Raw genomic sequence first — 24163 nt, forward strand, 5'->3', positions numbered from 1 at the left:
TGCATATATAAAGTAGTTGAAACTTCGTAATGCCTCTGGAGAATGGAATAGCTTGTATATGTTAGTCAGGAAAGGATTTTGATAACCCTTTTAATGGGCTTGGTTAAGCCTAGCTAAGTGAGACACTTACTGGCCTCCCAAATATATCCACGTCCTTATCCTCAGCACCTGTCGATGTGCTAACTTATATGACAAAAGCAACTTACAGATATGATTGAATTAAGAACCTTAAAATAGAAGATTATCCTGGATTATCTAGTTGGACCCAGTGCATTCACAAAGATCCTTATAAGGGAAAGAAGGAGGCTGGAGAGTCAGGGTCAAAGTAGGAGACAGGACAAGGGAAGTTGTGGTTGGAATGATGTAATCGATTTCTGGCTTTGAAGATGGAAAAATGGGCCCTGAGTGAAGGGATGCATGTGGCCTCTATAAGCCAGAAAGGCAAGGAACTAGATTCTCCCCTAGAGCCTCCAGAAGGAATACAGTCCTGTTGATGCTTTGATTTTAGACCATTGAAACCCGTTGTGGGCTTATGACCTCCAGAATAGAAAGATAATAAATTTGTGTTTGTTTATCACTAAGTGAATGGTAATTCATTACATTAACAATAGGAAACTAACACAGATCAATATCCATTTTAGGGGTTGCAATTTAGCCCCTTTCCTAATAATTAAGATTATCTAGCTTTCATTCTTTTAACAATAATTATAAGTAACAAGATAGGGAAAAACAAAACAAAACAAAACAATTTGACCGGCCTTCTTTCCTTCATCGTTGCCGAGACAGGAAAGTTTAGGACTTTGCGTAGTCGGTTGTTCTTTCTCCGAAGCCTACTCAAAATGTTGTACTGCTAGTCTGCCATCACTTTTTTCCTTTTCATCCTCAAATTCATTTAGTTTCTTGTATATTGGTCAACAAGGACAAAATAAGACCATGTTAGATTCAAAATGGAAGTCCAGTTTTCAGAATGATATTTTGACAAAAACTCTGAAGCCTATTCTTGGAGCCTCTCATTGAGATATGATTTGAACGTATGGTCTACTTTGTCATAACAGCAGCTTTTGTTCTTAACATGAATTATGCTAGAAGCTGGCTTGCTATGGGTTTAACCATCTACTGAGGAACAGTTGATGCAAAACAATTACTAAGGTGGAAGTTCAGGAAATAAGATTAGGTTTACAAATTAAATGATTTGATTCAATAAATGTGTACAATGGATGGGCATGGTGACGCACATCTGTAGTCCCGGATACTTGGGAGGCTGAGGATGGATGATCCCTGGAGCCCAGGCATTCAAATCCAGCCTGGGCAACATAATGAGACCCTGTCTCTAAAAACAAAAAAACAAGTTTACAATGATGACCTCTCAAGAGACTTAAAATATTCAGTTAACTGTCTGTCATCCCAGAGTTGAATTCTGGAGGTAGAAAGGTTATAAAGATTAATTTGGCATTATTGTAATTGTCTGTTTTTGAAGTTGCTATTTAAAGACTGTAAAGGCTTTTGGTCAATAGAAAATTCAATAAATGCAGAATGCTCCATGGTGAAATCTCTTCCATTTAGACAGCTTTCCAGTATGTTGCACTAATTTTGCATCATTTAGACCTTTTCAGTATCAGTAGCTGCCAAAGAAATGGACCAGGGGGAATTGACTGAAACGAAGTTGTGCTGCTTTATTGTGTATTATTCTTTTAGGATTATCTGGTTTATTATTTGAAATCAGTAAATTATACATGAGGGCAAATGCCTTCCCCAATGCAGGGATCTCATGTTTGGAGATTATTATAGAGTAACAGAAGCAGCTCTAGAACAGTAGTTCGAAGATGCAGTTTTTTCATAATTTTGCTGCTTGCTATGAAATCTTGGTTGAAACTCTTTATTTTTATCACAGAAAAGATGGGAGAAAGCATTTGTGAGAACACATAATGTATATAAAAAAATGCTTTGAAATCTAGAAAGTTCTTCACATACATTAAGTAATGGTAGTTGTTCTACAAACTTCCCTATCATTCTTCTGCCCTCCCTTAGCCATTTTTGGGGTCCAGATGGGATCACAAGATAAGGCAGGCTGGTGCAACCAGTGCTGACTTATTGTGGGGACAGCATCAGTGTCATGTCATCAACACCCTGTGACAACTGTGGCTTTGTTATTCTGATGTTGAATTACTCTCCTATCATTTCCCTCCCTCAAAATGACTAATGCACCATAATCGATGTAAAAACAATGTTAGTCCCAGAATAGTTGTTTGTGAGCATAATGAGGATAATGAAACTCTTGTTTTGCTTGAAAGTTAGGCTTTTAGTTGAGTACACTCCCTACCATGATGATCGTTTTCAGCATGTGGAGTCCATTAAGCAGTGTTGGAGCTGGATTCACAGTTTAATGTGCTAACACTGCATCTGTTTCTACCCTGATGATAACACCTGGATCAGTTTATAACTTATGTAGAAGTTTAAGATGTGGTGTCGTTAATTTCTAAAACAACTGTTGATCTTTATATGTGTGAACCCCATGGTCTTTTACATTCCAGATGAATCCATTGCCATTTGAACATACTTATACCTGTGTGTGCTTTCAGAGTGGGAAGTAAAACACATGTCCCCTCTAGGGGCTTTATTTTCACTTAAATTCTTCTGCAGGGTGACAGTGATGAGCTTATTAATATTTTTTCTTGTTTTTATTTTTGTTTTGTTTTTTTTTTTTTCCTGGAGATGAATAGGATGATGCATTTATGGTGTACTTATGTAACCTTTATTAAATCTTCATCTAAAATAAATTGCTGATGGATGATTTCCTTCCTGCTTTGTCAAAACACATGCATATTCTCCATCCAAGCCATTTATGATGCCATAAGTAAGTTATTGATTCCTCTCGGGAGCTGTGAAATGCCTGGGCATTAAAAATTAAAGAAGGGTGATTCTGTTACTGAGGCGGCATGCCTTATCTCTGTGGCTAGCTAAAAGCAGAGTGCCAGTTCACTGGAGCTTTGAAAAATGACTTTTCCCAATGACCTGCTGCCTTTTAAAGACAGCAGAGTTTGGAGTTCCTTTTTAAAGTGGCAAATGCCCTTGGAGAGTTGTAGTACAGTTTTATTCCCATTAGAAAGATTGAACTTCTCCCTAGGATGCCCTCAGAAGGGAAACCATTAGAAGATAGGACCACTATAACATTTGGGCATCCTATTCTGTTATCCTCCCCAAGGCAACTTTTAATGTTTTTCAACATGAAAATCTATCTATTCTGAGTACAGTGACCATAGTAAAGTGCATGACATTCCCTTTTTTTCACAGGCGATCAGATTTCTGATCTTAGACTCTTCTAGGTTGTATTTTAGGCCATCATAAATTATAGCCAATTAACTCCCCACGTGGGTAGGGCTAACTTATATGAAGAGTGTAAAGAGGGCACTTTCAAATATTATGTTGACCTTTATTTTTATTAGCAAAGATACAAGAGGTTTAACATTGTCCTGTTGTTTACAAGTGGCCATCTTTAAAAACATAATAAAGTGTGTAATTGGAAATGCCTGGCTAGTTCTTTTCCTAATTTGTGCAAGAAAAAATATACAGAAGACATTATGGTTGTTTTATTAGAATTGATCATCTTTAGTCAAGAAATGTACCCAAGGTCAGCTTCTTTGGTAGTGTGCAACTGTCATCCTTCTGATGAGTCCGCTTCCCAAAAATATCCTAATTAGGCTGTGAACAGTGATATAAGTCCTGTGACTTCTTTTTATTTTATGCTTTTTGATTACCTCACTTAACCTTGCTGTCGTCCATCTTTCCAGCTGAGTTTGACTGCTCTGAACATCATTCTTGTGCTCTTAGATTGGCTATTGGGCTTAATTTATGATTAATGCAAGCAAAATTTCAGATGGGTGCAGTGCGAGAGAGAGGAGCAAAGTCCTAGAGAATATGTAAAGAGAAAAGATAAATGATACCAGTAACTGCATGCTATATGTAGGGGTATTGACCAACATTTCAGGAAAAAGTGCTCACCTACAGCATCCAGGAAGGAGAGGCAGGTGAATCGCTGTAACTGAAGCAGTCATTTGTGAAGCCCCTACTGTGCACCATGCACTGTGCTTTGGAGTTAGCCTAGTTACCTTATTTAGTGTTCACCATAAACAATTTTTAGATGAGAACCTGAATCCTCACAGCTAGTAAGTCCAACAGGAATGATTTCAATCAAAATTTGGCAAACTAGTGTGTGTATGTGTGTTTAACACAGTGTGGATTTGGGGAGTTGCTTCAGATAAGAGATGAATGTAGACTTTTGTTTTCTTCACATGTTGGAGTAAACAGTTAGATTGGTTGTGCTTAGATTTCTCTGATTGAATACCGTCTTCCATTCTTATATTTAAATTTTACTTGTTCATTTTATGCCTTGTGAATTTATTTAATTAGCTTGGTTACTTGTACGTAGAAAAAATATTATTTTATTGGCAGTGGCCAGGGTGACAGAAACTATGTTTATTGAAAGCAATGATGCTCACGATTAAATAAAAATGATCTCAGGGTCGTGGTTTTGGGATTTCTCGTCTTTGCAGAGGTTAGCTGATGTAATAGTCATAGACATGGAGGGCTAAAAAGGCACTATGCATATCCACCTGTTCCAAATATATGAATTTGGGGTCAGCAAAAGGCTAAACTATACCATTACTTAAGATTTTACTATTGGGTTTTGTTTTGTTTTGTTTTTCTCTGAGGTTGAGTCTTGCCCTGTTGCCCAGACTGGAGTACAGTGGCATGATCTTGGCTCACTTCAACCTCCACATTCCAGGTTCAAGTAGTTCTCCTGCCTCATCCTCCTGAGTAGCTGGGATTACAGGCGCCTGCCACCACACCTGGCTAGTTTTTGTATTTGTAGTAGAGACGGGATTTCACCATGTTGGCCAGGCTGGTCTCGAACACCTGATCTCAGGTGATCTACCCGCCTCATCATCCCAAAATGCTAGGATTACAGGTATGAGCCACCACGCCCGGCCAAGATTTTAAAGGGACATGTTGGTGCTTCATAATTTATCTGTTCATAACTGAGATCTGAAAGAGCTGATAGTTTTCACATAACATTTATCATATATATGTATATACAGAGTGCCTGCTGTGTGATTTATTTAAAGGGCTACAGAATAAAGCGTGTTAGAGCTCCCTGAAATCTAATTTATTTCTTGATTATTAAAGTTTGGTCAAGAAATGATATCAAGATTAGGAAGTGCTGCAGTATATATTAGGATGTCAGTAAATTTTAATGTTGGAGTTAATATCTCTCTTTCTCCGCTCATTCTTGGATGAAATATCTCTTGCCTTCCATGACAAATTAGAGAGTTGCTGGTGGTTTGTGGACCAAATGTTTGGGTGCTTTGTGTAGGCTCATCTGTGTTAGTTTTAAATTAGAGTGTTTTCCTCCTTGCCTATCTGTTTTTCATCAGCGCTCGTATATCCGCGTGTCCGAAAAAACTCTCTGATTTAGCTGCGAGGCTGATTTTAATGTAGGGATGTCTGTGTACCCTGTCATCACCGGCAGCCCTGGTGAAACTTCCCATGTTTTGCATGTGTGTTGCTACAATATGTTCAAAGTCTGATCTTTCTCAGATGTATGTGTGTGTGTATAACTATTTTATAGCTGAAAAGGGATGCAGGCAGCAAAGTCTCTGCCAGAATATGTTTTCTATTAAATTTTGTAATATGAAATTATAGGTTAGCGTTTGGCTCTCGTAAAGCCGCCTTTTCCACCCGTCACTGGAAGACAACTAACACCTTCCTTTGACTCACGTTTTCCAAGACTCCTTAGTGTTAAAAGAAGACTTTCTTTTTGAAATGCAGAAATTAAAAGAATATGGTACAAAAGTGTTTTTTATAGCTTTATTGAGTCTTGAGGGCAGATATATGGATTCCAGACAAAATGCAATAATAGACTGGGATTTTACTTTCAAATCGTCTTGCAAACACTTCTCACTGGAGATTTATTGTACATGTGGAGGAACACAGGCTGCTTTGAAGGTTAAATGGAGTAGTTTGGAGAACAGTGTTCAAGTCCTTTCTGCCTCTTATTAAGTGTATGCACTTCTTTAATTAACCCCTCCAGCTTCAGTTTTCTAGTTTGTAGCATTATTGAGGATAAATTGAGATAATGTGTGTGCTTTGTAAACTTTGTCAATCTCAATGTAAAGATGATGTGGCACTAGTGTTTTATTGTGTCTGTTTAGTTAGCGTTAATGCCTTGTTGTATTGGCCCCATTGCATGATTAGAAATTTTTTTTTCCCCTGGTAGAGAATCTAGACAAATTCTGTCAGAACTGAGAATAAGATACCTCTTAAAACCCTATTTACAATCACAAAGCAGTTCAACCAGTCATCAAAAACAGCCCCAGACATAGTATATATTGTAGAAATGTGGCTTGTATGTGAAATGTAGTTTTCCTGAAACTCTGAAAGATAAACAGTAGCTAGCGTATGTAATAATACCGTACTGTCTCTATGAGATAGTAGGGCTTATTAGTTTTCTAGCGCTGCCATAACAAAACACCACAGACTGGGTGGCAGAAACAATGGAATCTTATGTTCTCACAGTTCTAGACTTTAGAAATCAAGATCAGTGTGTCCGCAGGTTTGGTTTCTCCTGAGGCCTTGCTCCTTGGCTTGCAGATGGCCACATTCTTGCAGTGTCTTGGCATGGTCATTCTTTTCTCACGTGCATGCCTGGTGTGTCTGTGTGTGTCCAAATGTTTTTTACTTGGACACTAGTCATGTTGGATTAGGACCCACCTGAAATTCCTCGTTTTAACTTGACCACCTCTTTAAAGATCTTATCTCCAAATACAGCCACATTCTGAGGTACTAGGAATTAGGACTTCAACATACGAATTTGGGGGTGGCAAGGTGGGACATGACACAGTGTGTGTGGCACATAACAGGGAGAGCAGTAGAAAAACAGCAATGACAAAGAGTTAAATTCCTGTGTGTGCAGCTCTGATCTTTACTGACTCTAATAGTCTCAGGCAGGACTCTTAATTTCTTTCTTTTTTTCCGAGTCTCACAGTGGCATGATCTCGGCTCACTGCAATCTCTGCCTCCCGGGTTCAAGCGATTCTCCTGCCACAGCTTCCCAAGTAGCTAGGATTACAGGTGCCCACTACCACACCCAGCTAATTTTTCTACTTTTAGTAGAGACGGGGTTTCACCATGTTGGCCAGGCTGGTCTCGAACTCCTGACTTCAAGTGTTCCTCCTGCCTTGACCTCCCAAAGTGCTGGGATTACAGGCGTGAGCCACCGCACCTGGCAGGACTCTTAATTTCTAATGTCCGCATCCATATCCACTTACTCACAGAGTCATGATGAGGCTTGAAGAAGATCATGAACCTGAGCACATTTTGTAAAATGTAAGAGAGTGATACAAATACAAGGCAGTATTCTAACAGGAATACCTGTGAGGGATAGATTGGCAACATGTAGAATATTTTAAGTATAAAAGAGTAAGGATTATTGCAAACATTTGGCTAAAATAAGGTTCTTGGCTATTCTGTATGGATGCAGGAGTTCTGGGTAAAGAAAGGTGATTTGGGCCGGGTGGCTCATGCATGTAATCTCAGCACTTTTGGGAGTCTGAGGCAGGCGGATCACTTGAGGTCAGGAGTTCAAGAGCAGCCTGGCCAATATGGTGAAACCCCGTCTCTACTAAAAATAGAAAAAATTGACGGATATGGTGGCAGGCGCCTGTAGTGCCAGCTACTTGGTAGGCTGAGGTACGAGAATCGCTTGAACCCAGGAGGCAGAGGATGCAGTGAGCCATGATTAAGCCACTGCACTCCAGCCTGGGCGACAGAGTGAGATGCAGTCTTGCGGGCGGGGGTGGGGATGGCAGGGGAAAGTTGATTTGGTTAAGACTCAATTCAGAGAAGACAGGAGTATTAGGTGAGCAGATAAGCTAAACATCTGGATAATGCATCATGAATGTCTTTCCACTCCCAATGCTTGTTTTCATAGAGCCTGTTAGTTTCTCCCTTTAAAACTTTTTCCCATTTTACTTTCCTGGTCTGGCAGTTTTCAGGCTAAGGAGTCAGTGGATTCACAAGCAGTGTTCATAGCCAGAGGGTACTTTTCCTATTTACCCTAGGTGAAGATTACGACCCCTCAGGATGTGAATTTTTTCAAAGTAATACTTGAATAGTTGGAGGAAAATTGCCATGTACTTTATCTGTTCTGAAATGTGTACAGCACATGTGTAAAGGCAAGTATTTTAACTGGGTGTTTTCTTAGCTTGCCATGCCTGCATCCTTAGAGAGTACATTTGGATAATCAAATCCTTAGGCACAAAGATTTTATCTTTTGCTCTGTAAAAGCACGTAGACCAAGACCATGCACAAAATAGGTGTTCTTGGAATCCGATGGTTATAGTTATGTTCTCTCTTTTAGAATCTAGTGTTCCAGCCGGGCAGGGTGGCTCACGCCTGTAATTCCAGCACTTTGGGAGGCCGAGGCGGGTGGATACACGAGGTCAGGAGTTCAAGACCAGCCTGACCAACATTGTTAAACTCCGTCTCTACTAAAAAATACAAAAAGTTAGCTGCACAGGGTGGCCGGCGCCTATAGTCCCAGCTACTCAGGAGGCTGAGGCAGGAGAATGGCGTGAACCCAGGAGGCAGAGCTTGCAGTGAGCCGAGATGGCGCCACAGCCTGGGTGACAGAGCAAGACTCCCTTTCAAAAACAACAACAAAAAAAATCTAAAGAATCTAGTGTTCCATAGAGCTCATTCGTTGAAAGCATTGAACTTCATAAAAAAAAATTATAATCTCATATTCATTCCATCCCTTAAAGTCAAACAGTAATCATGTTTTTAATATAGAAAAACTAGAAGGGGCCAGTCGCAGTGGCTCACACCTGTAATCCCAGCACTTTGCGAGGCCAAGGTGGGCAGATCACTTGAGGTCAGGAGTTCGAGACCAGCCTAGCCAACATGGTGAAACCCCATTTCTACTAAAAATACAAAAAATTAGCTGGGCAAGGTGGCAGACACCTGTAATCCTAGCTACTTGGGAGGCTGAGGCAGGAGAATTGCTTGAACCTGGGAGGTGGAGGTTGCAGTGAGCCGAGATCGTGCCCCTGCACTCCAGCCTGGGTGACAGAGCGTGACACTCTCTCTCTCTCTCTCTCTATATATATATATGTTGAACTAGTCACACATTGCAACATATCACAAATCCTAAAGACCTTATTGTAGCGGAAACATAGTATTAGATGTAAAAATTTTAAAAAGTGAACTTTTTAATGTAGCTATGAGTTGATGAAAACCTACAAAATTGAAATTCATAAATTATGTAAACAAATGCACTAAAGTGGTTCATGTATAGTACCTGATTTAACTTTGAGGTGTGAGAAAGCTTCACAATATCCCTTCTAGTTGTTTCTAATTTCAAATCTGGAAAATTAGAAAAAAGTTATTTTCATTAAGCTTTTAAATTGAGACTCTGATACAGTGTAGTACAGTGAGAGAGAGGTGAGGTGTACTGAATTATTTTATGTCACGATGTTCTGATACCGATATAGTGACCAAGTGATTATGTACAAAATATTAATACTGTTTTTCTTCATGCAAATTGCAAGGCTGTGAAAAATACTCCAAATTGTTTCACTCATTATTTTAATCAGTGAAATTAAGTGCTTAGAGTGTGGGATTTCTGATACTTTCATGCTCTATTAGTTTTTGATTTAATTTTGCAAAATGCTTTTCATATAATAACATTTAAAAACATCTCTAGGTAACTAAAGTTTTAATTATACGTGATAAACATTTTTTAAAATGGTTTATTAGTTTTCAGGGTCACAGACAGCTTTTTTTTTTTTTTTTTTTTGATATTTCCTGTAGAAATTATGAAAACGACAGCATTGCTTTATCTGGGGAACTAAAGATATTTTAAAAAATTTACCCTACATTCTACTCCCTCATTTTCTCCTACTAAGAGGAAAGAGTGCCGGGGGCCGTGGCTCATGCCTGTAATGCCAGCACTATGGGAGGCTGGGGCGGGTGGATCACTTGAGGTCAGGAGTTCGAGACCAGCCTGGCCAACATGGTGAAACTCCATCTCTACTAAAAATACAAATATTAGCCAGCATTGTGGCACATGCCTGTAGTCCCAGCTACTCACTCAGGAGGCTGAGGCAGGAGAATCGCTTGAACCCAGGAGGCGGAGGTTCTAGTGAGCTGAGATCATGCGACTGCACTCCAGCCTGGGCAACAGAACGAGACTCTGTCTGAAAAAAAAAGAGGAAAGACTATCTAGGTAAACTTGATTTGAGGTGAGAAGAAGCTTCCTCATCCATGGAAGCTCTATGAAAGCAAATCTCCAACAGCTTGTGGGCTGAGTTTAACTGCAGCTGGGGCCATTTTTAATCAGATGTTGACTTTTCTTTTTGCTTAGGGGCCTAGGGTTAGGGAGGGTTGCTGTGCAGATATAGCTCATAAAATTTCTTTATTGCTTATCGGAAAAACTCCTAAAGGGATGGAAGAGGGAACCACTAAGAATATTCCTTTAGTTGGAAGCCTTACCTTTCGTAGAGTTTTCTCAAAACCAACAGTTATTCGGGGGCCCTGACCATTGGGTGTCTGACAACAGGCTCTTTAATGACTTCCTGTAGTCTCTTTTCATTCAACATATGTGTGGTAACAATTTATTAAGTGCCAGCATTTATGAATGCTTACAAAGTCGTAATTTTTGTTCATGAAGGTTTTTGCAATCTACTAGGAAGAGATCAAGATAAAAACAAGCAAATTCGGAAAAGTGTTACCAGTGTAATGATAAACACTTGTCCAAAGTGTAGTGCCTTCCTTTACCCTAGGGACGTAGAAACCTAACACTGCCCCCAACAACCCAGCATCCCACACTGTAATTTATTTGCCCTAACTTAAGTTCCTATAGGAATCTGAAATACAGCGCTTATCCCCAAAGTAAGATGGACTTTAGCTGCATAATATTTCTCTCATTCTCTTACCCTATTAGCCAAGTATTTGCATATTAACTGGAGCTTTCTAAATATAATGGCTTATCCATAAAGAGGTACTCTAATGAAGGGATTATAGGTTAAGTGGCAAATGAGTGCCAAAGACATGTGGCTAAGCCAGTTAACCTGATGGTTTTTCACAGTTAATTATCATTGACTGAGTAGAGGTTAGTGGCCTGAGTGAACCACTTTTAGATGAAAGTGGTAATTCCCTACATACTTAAAACAATCTAGAATTTTCCAAAACGGTAAATGCAATTTATCGGTACCAATCATCTCTAATTAGAATTTAGTTTATTAACCCAGCAATCCCATTATTGGATATATACCCAAAGGATTATAAGTCATGCTACTATAAAGACACATGCACATGTATGTTTATTGTGGCACTATTCACAAGAGCAAAGACTTGGAACCAACCCAAATTTCCATCAATGATAGACTGGATTAAGAAAATGTGGCACATATACACCATGGAATACTATGCAGCCATAAAAATGGCTGAGTTCATGTCCTTGCAGGGACGTGGATGCAGGTGGAAACCATCATTCTCAGCAGACTGTCACAAGGACAGACAGCCAAATACCGCTTGTTCTCACTCATAGGTGGGAATTGAACAATCAGATCACTTGGACACAGGGCAGGGAACATCACACACCGGGGCTTGTCGGGGGTGGGGTCTGGGGGGAGGGATAGCATTAGGAGAAATATCTAATGTAAATGATGAGTTGATGGGTGCAGCAAACCAACATGGCACATGTATACCTATGTATCAAGCCTGCACGTTGTGCACATGTACCCTGGAACTTAAAATGTAATAATAATAATAATAAAAGAATTTAGTTCATTAGATACATATTGAGTACTATGTATGTTGGGCTCCAAAAGATAAATAAGATGCCTTTTCAACTTCTAAGGAGTTAGCAATATATTGGGGAAATGAAGTTTCAAGACAATAAATGAATCAAACCTGAAGATCATTGAGAGATTCACGTCCAGTCAAATTCCTGTCCATCCCATGAAGAACAATAGTACATGACAGAGTAATGCCAGTTATTCCTGCTGCTCCATCCCTCAAGCTTCATTCCAGCCATACTTACTGTATTTTCAGATCTCAGACTTGCCACACTCTCTCCTGCCCCAGAATCTTTGAAAATATTAACTGTTGGCCTGGAAGCATCACCACAGTTTCCTTACTCCTTCATTTAACTTTTTACATGTATGCAGATACGCTTTCCTCCTGGAAATTTTTGACCCTCTAAGACATTGGGCATCTGTTTTGTGTTCTCCCATACCAGTCATTATTTGTGTTAGATAGTATTTATCATACTGCAGGGAAACTCCTTGTACATTTATTTGCCTTGTCTAGTTGGCTGAATATTTAAAGTCAGGGGCTCCATTTTGCTCACCATTCCATTTGCACTGCCCTTCATAGTGCCTCGCTTTTAAATAAATGAATGAATAAAAGAATGAGTGAATAATTTTCTTTGGACAGATCATTCCATTTTATTGGGCAATGATTTTCACTAGAGATAGAAGAGGGAATATTAAGATCACCTGTGTGCCATTTTGAAAGCATACGTTTCTTCCCACTCCTGAAATATCTGCTATATATCATCCCATTTAAGATCCCTGATATTTGTAGTAAGTAGTCAGTGGTGTTAATGGGAATGTGTCAATACTCAAAGTCAAAAGCCAGCATATTCTGCCACAATAGGAAAGGCTTGAGAGGACAGTGACTTTGCAAATGAGCATTGGTGGTTGAAGCATATTTGGAAAGATATAATGGTGGAAGGATAGTAATCTAGGTAGAGGGAGAGAAGAAATGGTTTGAGTGGCAGCATAGAGGCAGGGAAGTTTGGCTGAAATTAGCATGCATATGGAGAAGTGATGGGAGATTGGCCTTGAGGTCATCAAGAGGAAGGCTGTGAATGCTGAGCTCTGAAGGGTGTTTATTATGGTAAGAAATAGGGCATAATGAGGGACCTTTGTGGAGAGGAGTGCTGGTGTTAAGAGTTACGTTTCAGGAAGTTTTTCTATCTATAGCATGCATAATGGATCAAAGTGGGAATGAAGGCAGGCAGGAATAGCTATTTAGTTCAGTTTACCAGTATTTGTTGCATGCCTAAGATGTGTTGGACACTGGGAGAAAAGACATAATTCCTTTCCAGAGGTGACCTATAGCCTAATGAAGGAAAGAGAGAAAATGGTCAGGCGGTTTTAATAAGCATGCTAAGCAATACAGTCAGAAAATAAAGCAGGCCTGAATGAGGGTAAGAGAAAAGGGAAGTTAGAGGCAGATTCATGGGAAACTTGTGAGTTGAATTTTCTCTGAGGTCCTGAACAGCTTTAAAATGTCCTTAACCAATTTAAAAATAGATATAGGAGCAAAACCATAGGAAGCTGTCATGTACAACCTTAATTTCAGTGATGGAAGAATGATGGTACTCAGTGATGAGACTGTATGAAAAAGAGATGGTTTATGGGGAAAATTAGTTTGGATGTAGACTTACTAAGCTTAAGGTACTGAAACTACCAATGTTACATGGGAATTACACAGTGCCGTACTATTTAGTACACTTTTGGTTGCAGATGTCAGAATAGCAACTCAAGCTACTTTATGACTAAGAAGCATTTATTGGCTTATTTGACAGTATAGGGCTGGCTTCAGGTATGGCTGGATCCCCGCTACACTAGGAATTGCCTCTGTCTCCTTGACTTTGGTTCTTTTATCTTGGCTTCACCCTCAGGCTGACCCGGTCTTCAGGCAATTCTCAAGCAGCTCTAGCATTTTGAAAATCTCATTCTTAAAAGAAGATGCCTTTTCCTAGTAGATAATTGGTGCCATATTGATTCCTGCTGCCCTTGCTTGAACCTAAGTCAGTTGTGTAGCCAATGATGGGGTTGGGGAGATGGAGTACATTAACGTTTCATCTGGGGGGGAAGGGCAGTGTCATCGTACCCAAGTGGACTGAGAATAGATGTGGCTATTCTTAAAAATAAAACCAGGACACTGTTACTAAAAGGAGGGGGTCTGCAAAAACATATAGTGTCCATTGCACAATGCTATATAAATTCGAAGCATTTTAAGTAAACATTGCCTTGTTTGATTTTTAACATGATATTTTGTGAAAAGCATCGTTAACATTATCTGCAAACCATAGGTATGGAAATGGAGCTTTAAAGAGGCTAACTCCCAAAGGCACCACACCTAAATAGAGGACCCTGGATTCCATGAATCTTTCTTCCATTCAAATGTGGATATCAGATGGGCAGTTGGAAGTGTAGGCTCATGAGCAACACCCAGACTAGAGTGGGTGGAGTCATATAATGGAGAAGTCATCCCTTGAGCTGCAGTTGTTGGATATGACCACCAAAGAGGTGGAAATTGTAGAGAAAAAGAAGTCAGGGGATGGGACCAGGAGAGAAACAGCCACATTTGGGAGGGTTAGAACAAGGTCCTCAAAAAGATAGGAAGAGAATGAGAAAAGTAATGAGAAGAGTAATGTGCTAAAGACTAGAATTATCACTTCTTAAATGCTCATTATCTTTTTCAAAGTACCATGAAAGTTTAAAGGAATTTTAAGTGAAATACTCATGACCATGATCCACTGATTTTTGAATGCTATAAACATGACGAAAACAACACTGTGGGCCGGGCACGGTGGCTCACGCCTGTAATCCCATTACTTAGGGAGGCTGAGGTGGGCAGATCATGAGATCAAGAGATTGAGACCATCCTGGCCAACATGGTTAAACCCCATCTCTACTAAAAATACAAAAATTAGCTGGGTGTGGTAGTGAGCTCCTGTAGTCCCAGCTACTTGGGAGGCTGAAGCAGGAGAATCGCTTGAACCCGGGCGGCGGAGGTTGCATTGAGCTGAGATTGTGCCACCGCACTCTAGCCTGGGTGACAGAGCGAGACTCCATCTCAAAAGAAACCAACATTGTGTTTACATTGATGGCTAGCATCAGTTGTTTGGTGTTGATGATAATAATAATAGCTAATGTGACCAGGTGCTGTGACTCATGCCTGTAATCCTAGCACTTTGGGAGGCCGAGGCCAGCAGATCACCTGAGGTCAGGAGTTCGAGACAAGTCTGGCCAACATGGTAAAACCCCATCTCTACTAAAAATTCAAAAATTAGCAGGGTGTGGTGGTGGGCACCTGTAATCCCAGCTACTTGGGAGGCTGAGGCAGGAGAATCGCTTGAACGCAGGAGGTGGAGGTTGCAGTGAGCTGGGATCGTGCCACTGCACTCCAGCCTGGGTGACAGAGTGAGACTCTGTCTCCAAAATATTAAAAAAAAAAAAAAAGGCGAACGCGTGTTACCTATGTTACATACTCACATTATATTGCATGTAATCATTTACTTTTCACAATTATCCTATAAGGCAAGTATAGTGCTCTCTAGTTTACAGTTGAGGAAACTAAGGTACAGAGAGGTGAAATAACTGTGTCTGCTGTCTCACAACTTTAGTGTATCCAGTTGGCTACACAATGGATTTCTTAACTGCTGCATTGCACTGGGCAGCACTGAAGCAGGGCAGGTTAACAAAGGCCAGTCTTTTTTTCTTATCTTTCTTGCAAAGAACATTTCAACCTACTGGTAATTTTTTTTTTTTTTAAATTTAAGTTTGGCCTTTGCTTACTTGCAAGTAGAACAATTGAAAGCATGTCAGAACAGCGGCATTTGATGTTGGAAGAATCTAAGCATCATTCCTGCTCTGAAGGACTAATGGTCATCATTTACATGGGTGCTTATGACTGAAAAGGTCACGAAACAGAAAAAAAAAACAAAAAACAGCAAAAAAACAAACAACAAAAACAGCTGTGAGAGAAAGATACACAGGGACAGTTTGGGTGGCAGTGCCATATCATTCATCAGTTTTACAATAGTGTCGGCCTTTGTCAGCATTTTCTTTTTTTTCTTTTTTTTTTTTTTTTTGAGATGGAGTCTCGCTCTGTCACCCAGGCTGGAGTGCAGTGGCCGGATCTCAGCTCACTGCAAGCTCCGCCTCCCGGGTTCACGCCATTCTCCTGCCTCAGCCTCCCGAGTAGCTGGGACTACAGGCGCCCACCTCGCCCGGCTAAGTTTTTTTGTATTTTTAGTAGAGACGGGGTTTCACTGTGTTCGCCAGGATGGTCTCGATCTCCTGACCTCGTGATCCGCCCGTCTCGGCCTCCCAAAGTGCTGGGATTACAGGCTTGAGCCACCGCGCCCGGCCCTTTGTCAGCATTTTCTAAAGGAAAAATCATAAGGCAGCAAAAACAAAGAGCCACAAATGAACAAAACTAGACACAGGTTAAGACTTCCTTGAAGACTTCCGAGACTATCTTTTTGCTTCAAAAAGACAGTTTCTCAGTCCTGTGTTCTCTAGGGAATTCTGCCAACAATTGTTTTTTTCCCATCTCTGCTGCTCTGAGTTCCTCCGCCTTTCCTAGAGTGGAAAATATCCTGATTCCTTAGTGCCTTTCTGAATTTTCAACTCCATTTCACAGAAGCAACCTCAGAAATTATATCAGCATGAAATTTTGTTTTGAGTCAAGGTGTTTCATTAGCTGTGAAACAGCAGAAGAGGTTTTGCTATTTCTATTTTGGACTCATAGAAGAAAATGCAAATAGATCAAAATCTATTATGCTTAGGTTTGAATGACTCCCTTTTTCTCATTTTGTTGGAGGATTACTCAGATTCTATTAAGGCCCTGTTAGTCTGTATCTTTCTTAATAGGATGTGGAGGTGGCGTAATGCATCCCTTATCACTGACTTGCATGTGTGACATGACTTGTATATTAAAGCCAGTACTACTTAGTCTTCCATATTTTTTTTTTTTTTTTTTTTTTGAGATGGAGTCTCTCTCTGTCGCCCAGGCTGGAGTGCAGTGGCCGGATCTCAGCTAACTGCAAGCTCCGCCTCCCGGGTTTACGCCATTCTCCGGCCTCAGTCTCCCGAGTAGCTGGGACTACAGGCGCCCGCCACCACGCCCGGCTAGTTTTTTTGTATTTTTTTTAGTAGAGACGGGGTTTCACCGTGTTAGCCAGGATGGTCTCGATCTCCTGACCTCGTGATCCGCCCGTCTCGGCCTCCCAAAGTGCTAGGATTACAGGCTTGAGCCACCGCGTCCGGCCAGCCTTCCATATTTTTTTATCATAATATTCATTGGTTAAATAAAATCCTACTTAAGCAGATAATGCACATCAGATAATTTTATCATACTAATGTCTCCCTTGGTATAGTATGTGTGTCACATAGATGAGATATTCTTTTGCTCCTTCATTTTTGTTTTATTAACTATGTTTGTCCTTTTTTTTTTTTTTTTTTTTTCCCATATAAATTCAGGACTGTTTCAAAGTTGTTTTTTCTTTCTTTTTTTTTTTTTTTTTTTTTTTTTTTTTTGAGACAGAGTCTCGCTCTGTTGCCAAGGCTAGAGTGCAGTGGCACAATCTCGGCTCACTGCAACCTCCACTCCTCAGGTTCAAGCAATTCTCCTGCCTCATACTCTCTAATAGCTGGGATTATAGGTTCCTGCCACCATGCCTGGCTAATTTTTGTATTTTTAGTAGAGATGGGGTTTCACCATGTTGGTCAGGCTGATCTCAAACTCCTGACCTCAGGTGATCCACCTGTCTCAGACTCCCAAAGTGCTAGGATTATAGGCATGAGCCACCATGCCCAGCCTCAAAGCTTTTTTTCTCACAGTAAAACTATGAGATGTGTTAATTTTGTTCTTCATGTCAAAACCCTCTTTGGTAGAGGGTCTTTGGATATAGTATATCTCGTGGCTGCTGTAGGCTACTAGATTTATTGCTATAAAGATAAATTCCAGCAGCTTTGAACAGATTTTTTAATGGGTGTACTTTTTGTCAAAAAGCCTTTACAGAGTAGGTTATGGCATTGAACTAATAGCATGTAGAAATCCAGGTTTGGAAAAGATGATTCGTCATCCTTTGGGATCTGCCACCGAAAGGATGGAGCATTATTCTAAACAAAGTGTGCATCACAGTTTTTCTCACTGCCTTGAGAAAGCCTTATCCCAGAATGCTTTGCCTTTGAGCTCTCCCCTGCTCTGGCCTTGATGGTATGAGGGTTTCTGGATTGATATTAGAGATATTTACATCAATATCTAGGTTAATGTCTAGTTGAAGCCGGTTGGGTTTCATTCTGTATTGCTTGAAATAAGCTCTTTCTGACAACACTGTTTGGCAGGTTTTTTTTTTTAATTTTATTATTTTATTTTTTTTTATGTTTCTTTTAAATTTTAATTATAACCCATCAAGTCTTAAGCAATTACTTCTGGGTAGACTCTTGATGAATGTCATAGCAGGGTGTTTTAATTTAATAGATCCAGAATAACATCTGGTTCTAATATTTTAAAAGCCAATTTATATGGAAATTTATTTAATACACAATCAATACATGGAGACTTGCAAAAATCAAAATCAAAATGGAAAATCAGTCTACTGTGCTGTAGTAGGTCTTCTGTTAATAAAGGATTTTGCTCATGATTGGTTTCAAGTGCTACTAGTTAACACTCAAAATATCCGTTTAGACAAGGTAGCAATTTATTTCTCATACTGAAGAAATAGGAGGTAGTTAGCCCAGGGTCAGTATGTTCTCTTGTAACAGGTACTAAGTTTCCTTCAATCTTATTGCTCTGCTGTCTGCATGATTTCTATTCCTAAGGACACCTTGTGGGCCAAGATGGCTGCTGGAACTCCAACCATTACATCTGTGCTCCACTCAGCAGGAAGGAGGAGGGTAGGGGTGGAAGGGAAGAAGGCTAAGCTTTTCCTTTTAAGGACACTTTCTGGAAGTAGTAGACAAAAATTCATCATATGATCATATTTAGCATGAAGGGAAGATAGGGAAATACATTTTTTTCTAGATGACCATATGCCCAACTAAAAACTGAAGTTCATTTGTATGGAAAAGGGAGAGAATAGATATTGGGGAACAGTGAACCATCCTGGCCACATGGAGTAATTGACGATTTTCACAGATCTTTTACCTTTTTATGGAACATTTAGAACATTCAACTAGTTCTTATTAGTAGATAATATATGTATTATTATATGGATTAGCATGGTATTTGGCACATTGTATATAATCATCAACTGCTCATCGGCCTGTTTTAATTCTAACCCCAAAATGCACCTAATTTCCTATGTTATGGGTCAGGAAGCCTTTAATAAGGGACTTTTCATAGATTGTGTCCTAGTCTTTATATAATAATAACAGCAGCAGCTAACAGGGCAGAGAGATCATTTGCACTAGGGTGTCCAGAACACTCACGTATATGTAAAGCGCTGTTCTCTACTTCTCTATATAGAAGACAAATGAACAGTTATACTTGTTTATTAAATGATTTCAGGGTAAAACTATTATCACAGAAACTGAAGCTCAGAGAGGTTAATTGGGAAGCAATCTAGAGAAGCAGTTGAAAACTATCAGCCTAGTCATTTGGATTCAACTAGAATAGTAACTCAGCTGTTTCCACTGGTGAGATCACCTTAGATGGGTTTTGTAATCTGTTGAATCTCTTTGATAGTTTCTTGTTTTTGCAGTCAGGCAGTGAATGAAATAGTTAGGACTCAGGAACGTTTTCCCTGAGTCCAGGTTCTTTCCAACCTGCTTTTCGGTAGTACTCATGTAGAAATTTCTCTGATCACATCTGCCTCATAAGAGAAGGCAGAACTGGTATAGGGTCTAGAGTTCAACATGATTAAGACAGTCTCCCACCACATAGTCTTTATCCACACAGATGCCCACAGCTCTTTACAAAGCCCTGATATCAGACTAGGCAAGAGTTTTCTAGCTCTGGAGGTTCTCATTCCTGTGCCCTACAAACTCATATGTCTCTTGTATGTTCTGTAAATACAGAGATAGGTGCACTAGGGATACAAAAAGACTCCAGATGTTCTCTGGGAGGATAGTGGCACAGAGCCAGGATGTTCCAAACTGAATAATTTAATGCCACTTTCTTTGTTTGTACCTTATCCACATATATCAGTACTTTTGGGTCTTTCATCCTTTTCTTTATATTCACTTAATTTTCAACAGCTTTATTCTGCGCCAGATAGCTAGGAAATCCAGCCTTGATATGGTAATGGAATTTACTTTCAAATAACCGTTAACATACATATAACCATTACATTTTTTACAAAGTGCGTACATCTTTTTACATGGCCCCAGTAGTAGATGGATCGTATTTTGGGAAACCCAGAACAGTGGAAAGGGAATTAGCCATGAAGGTCTGTGTTACTGTTCCCAACTTGTGTGACTCTCGGCCAGTGATTAATTAATCTTTCTGAACCGTAAACTTTCTTACTTCAGAGATGTAGAGAATAACATCTACCTCATCAGTGTTGTTCTAAAGATTGAATGCGAAGATGTAGCCAAGGAGACCAGCATGGTGTTTGGCAGTGTATCAGTTGTTTAGCAATTAGTAGGTCCTTCCTTCTTGAAGTCTGTTTGAAAATATCAGGCATGCAAATGGAAACTATCCTCAACAGCAAGAAACAGTGAAGAGCCATGATGATTTCTATAGAGGATAGTAAGCCCTGTGAAAGCTAAGAAGTGGGAAAGGCTGCAGTTTATTAGAATGCAGTAGGAAGGGAAACACTGGATAGGTGGAGAGCCATTCTTCCTAGTCTTTCCAGTTATCTGGGCCCTTAGTACTCAACATGTGGTCCAAGGACCATCAACATCAGCATCATCTGAGAGCTTGTTGGAACGTGGAATCTCTCTGACTTCTCCCCAGGCGTACTGAGTCAGAACCTGCCTTTTAACAGGGTCCTCAGGTGATTTGTATGTATGAGAATTTCCGGGCACTGATATTCCCTGTAAAATTTATTTCTAGTAGGAGGCTAGTGCTTGCATCACCTGGGCCTTGCTTCTTAAAAATGCAGATTCTCAGGCCCAGCCTCACCCTGGGATCTGGACTATTCATTTTTAGCCAGTATGTCACATGATTTTCAGGGCAGTTGTTTGGCGGACTGCTACACTAAGGCTTAAACCAGTTGAAGAACTTTATTCTTCAAAGATATTTGCATTCCAACAAGGAAGGAAGCTTTTAAGAGAAAAATAGCCCTCATTGTGGTTTTAGTAAGCATTAAGGGGAGGACATGAATTCAGCTTATAAGTGCCTGGAATCCCATCACAAAGCCACATATTAACAATGCTTCTGAGAAAGGCAATATCTTATCAATGTCCTATTTTTTCTTTTTTCTTTCTTTTTGTATTTTACATTTGATTTTTTTTTAACATTTTGTTTTTTAGCCGTGCTATCAAGACTAATCAGGACCTTCTCCCAGAAACTCCATGGACGCACATTTTCTACAATGATTTTTGGGGGACTCTTCTAACCCACAGTGGGAGCCACAAGTCCTACCGGCCACTCTGCACTCTTTCTTTTCGCCTGAACCATGCCATTGGAGGGTTGAATCCCTGGAGCTACCATCTTGTCAATGTCCTGTTGCATGCAGCAGTCACTGGTCTCTTCACAAGCTTCTCCAAGATCCTCCTTGGTGACGGATACTGGACATTTATGGCTGGCTTGATGTTTGCTTCTCACCCTATTCACACGGAGGCGGTGGCAGGAATCGTGGGACGAGCCGATGTCGGGGCCAGTCTCTTCTTTCTCCTCTCCTTGCTCTGCTACATTAAACACTGTTCTACAAGAGGCTACTCAGCCAGAACCTGGGGCTGGTTCCTGGGGACAGGGCTGTGCGCAGGATGCAGCATGTTGTGGAAGGAACAAGGAGTGACTGTTCTCGCAGTTTCAGCAGTTTATGATGTCTTTGTCTTTCACAGGCTGAAAATAAAACAGATATTACCTACCATTTACAAAGTAAGTGATTGTTGGCTCTTGAGCATTGGATTACTGAGTAATCTACTTGCTTACTCCTTTGCCACCATTTAAAAAGCAAATTTGTTCCTCTGCAAGCAGAATTTAAAATAAGTTCCCTTTTGATCTTCGGTAAGTGGAAGTGCCCTTTTGACCTTTCTGTACTAAGCAGGGTTTTAGTCACTGATTGTTTTATTTCTCCGGTTTCTTACTTTCACGATTTCAAGGGTGGTAGAAGAATAATTTTGCCTTGTAAAGAATGTGCACCTTTATTATTTATTGAGTTCTTATTTCTATATTTCTGCACAAACTGTCTGTAACCTGATAAATTGTCTGTAATGTGTATTTGTAAAAAATAACATGGCTGATAATAGAGCTAGATGCTAGACTTCACAGGGGAAATCCTCTGCCATTTGTTAATATTACTTTTCCTGAGTTGACTTTGGAAAACAATCCTTCCTTTTAGTGCACTGGGAAGTCAAATTCTTAAACAGTGAATCATATTCACCTTTTCCTCGTGATAGTGCATAAGAATAGAAGAGTCAAAACAGAAAGGGGTTATTACTGAGTTTCTCCCTGTGGCCAGTTAAGACCTTTGCCTCAGGACATAATATTTGTTCTCCCGTATTCCCTTAGTGGTATCCAGCGCAAAGTTGTTTGAAGGTCACAGAAGCATTTTAGGATCCCCATACACTCGAAGTTTTCTGCTAGAGCATTAAGGAGAGGCATTGAGGGGACGGGGCATCTTGAGAAATTTGCCTTCCTATCTCCCCATCCTGCTTCACTCAGAATAAACTCACGGTTGCTTTAACTTTGACGTGAAGACTGAACTGGGCCAGGGTTTGCAAACCTTGGTCATATTTTAGGCAGACTCCCGCCTATCTTTTGGACACAAGTGAAGAATTAAGGTTTTGGATACTTGGCTATGAGGAAACTGTCAAGTTTTCCTAGTTTTGACTACTTTTTTACCGTTGATTTCTAATTTTATTTAAATTGATAAGAAATTTAAAAACAAATTGAGGCAAATAGAATTCGAAACATTTATTTTTTTAAATGCCCCCTTTTCTTTTTTCCACTTAAGAGGCAGAGTGATCTCTGCTGTGGTTTTACTCTGCTGGAAGCCTAACCTTTTCACTTAGAGTATTAAGGGCTTAATGAAGTTCTTTTGTGATTTCAATTAAATGCTGAAGCTTTAAAAGAAACTCTGGTTGGAGTTTGATGCTTGAAAACAACATATGGTTTGAAAGTCAAGCTCTTAATTTCAAATCAATTTTAATTCTTTCAAAGAGATTTAGAGAGAGTAATTGTTTTCATTCAATACAATGTCATCGACAATAGCAAACTGTTTTATTAGAAATACAACTAGAAGTGTAATTCATGCTCCTTGTCCTTACGGAGGCTGTGATGTGTTTGAGGATGCAGGCTCAGGGCTGGCTGTTTCAGGACCTTGCATTAGTCGCCTGTGAAATACTGTGATTTCTTTTTTCCTTTTTTTTTTTTTTTGACACGGGGTCTCACACTGTTGCCAGGCTGGAGTGCAGTGGCGCTGTCTCGGCTCACAGCAGCTTCTGCCTCCCAGGTTCAAGCGATTCTCCTGCCTCAGCCTCCGGAGTAGCAGGGACTACAGGTGCGTGCCACCATGCCCAGCTACTTTTTGTATTTTTAGTAGAGATGGGGTTTCACCTTGTTGGCCAGGATGGTCTCGATCTCTTGACCTTGTGATCTGCCTGCCTTGGCCTCCCAAAGTGCTGGGATTACAGGCGTGAGCCACCACACCCAGTTGTGATTTCTTATACAGAATTTCCATCTTACCATCTCATAAGTTAGGGAATTATTTGGCTATGATGATTCAGGATTTACTTGTAGGACCTTATGAGGTTCTCTGAGAAATTTTCAGTCCTCTAAACTTATTTTCAAGGGCAGAGTTGCCCACTGCAGTACTCCTTCCTAGAAATATGTTCTATATAATATTTGGGACATACTTACAATAGAAAATTATTCTTTGTTTCTCTGAAATTTAAATTTATCTGGGCATTCTGTATTTTATTTGTCAACCTTATTCATGTAACAGCTGCTTCAAAAATAAGAAATGCAACTAGCAAGGAACTCTTGAGACTAAAGAGTGTGAAGTTCCCCATGTTAAGAGAAAGAACTTAATACTGTTGAAGGTTCAGTGTCCTGAGAAGTTTCCAGATGGCTCTTTGTCCAGACTCTCTTGGCGACCACTTGCAGGGCTAGGCAATGGTAACAGCAAGGGGAGTGGTCGGGGCAGCAAGACTTTGTCTGATATTTGCTATTCTATCATAGCTCTTTC

At 40.1% G+C, this 24163-nt stretch overlaps 1 protein-coding gene across 2 annotated transcripts in view; it reads left to right on the forward strand.

Annotated features, from left to right (window-relative positions):
- TMTC2 (transmembrane O-mannosyltransferase targeting cadherins 2) overlaps positions 1-24163 on the forward strand; it is a 456255-nt gene that overhangs the window by 149202 nt on the left and 282890 nt on the right. Inside the window, exon 2 of one of the 2 annotated variants that reach the window (XM_015152361.3) lies at positions 21282-21852. The exons of the other annotated variant lie outside the window; for it this stretch is intronic. Within the exon in view, the coding sequence (XP_015007847.1) occupies positions 21282-21852 (571 nt within the window). The remainder of the gene's footprint in view (positions 1-21281; positions 21853-24163) is intronic. 2 annotated transcript variants of the gene reach the window in all.

This window comes from Macaca mulatta, chromosome 11, assembly GCF_049350105.2.
Source record: "Macaca mulatta isolate MMU2019108-1 chromosome 11, T2T-MMU8v2.0, whole genome shotgun sequence".
NCBI classification, from domain to species: domain Eukaryota; kingdom Metazoa; phylum Chordata; class Mammalia; order Primates; family Cercopithecidae; genus Macaca; species Macaca mulatta.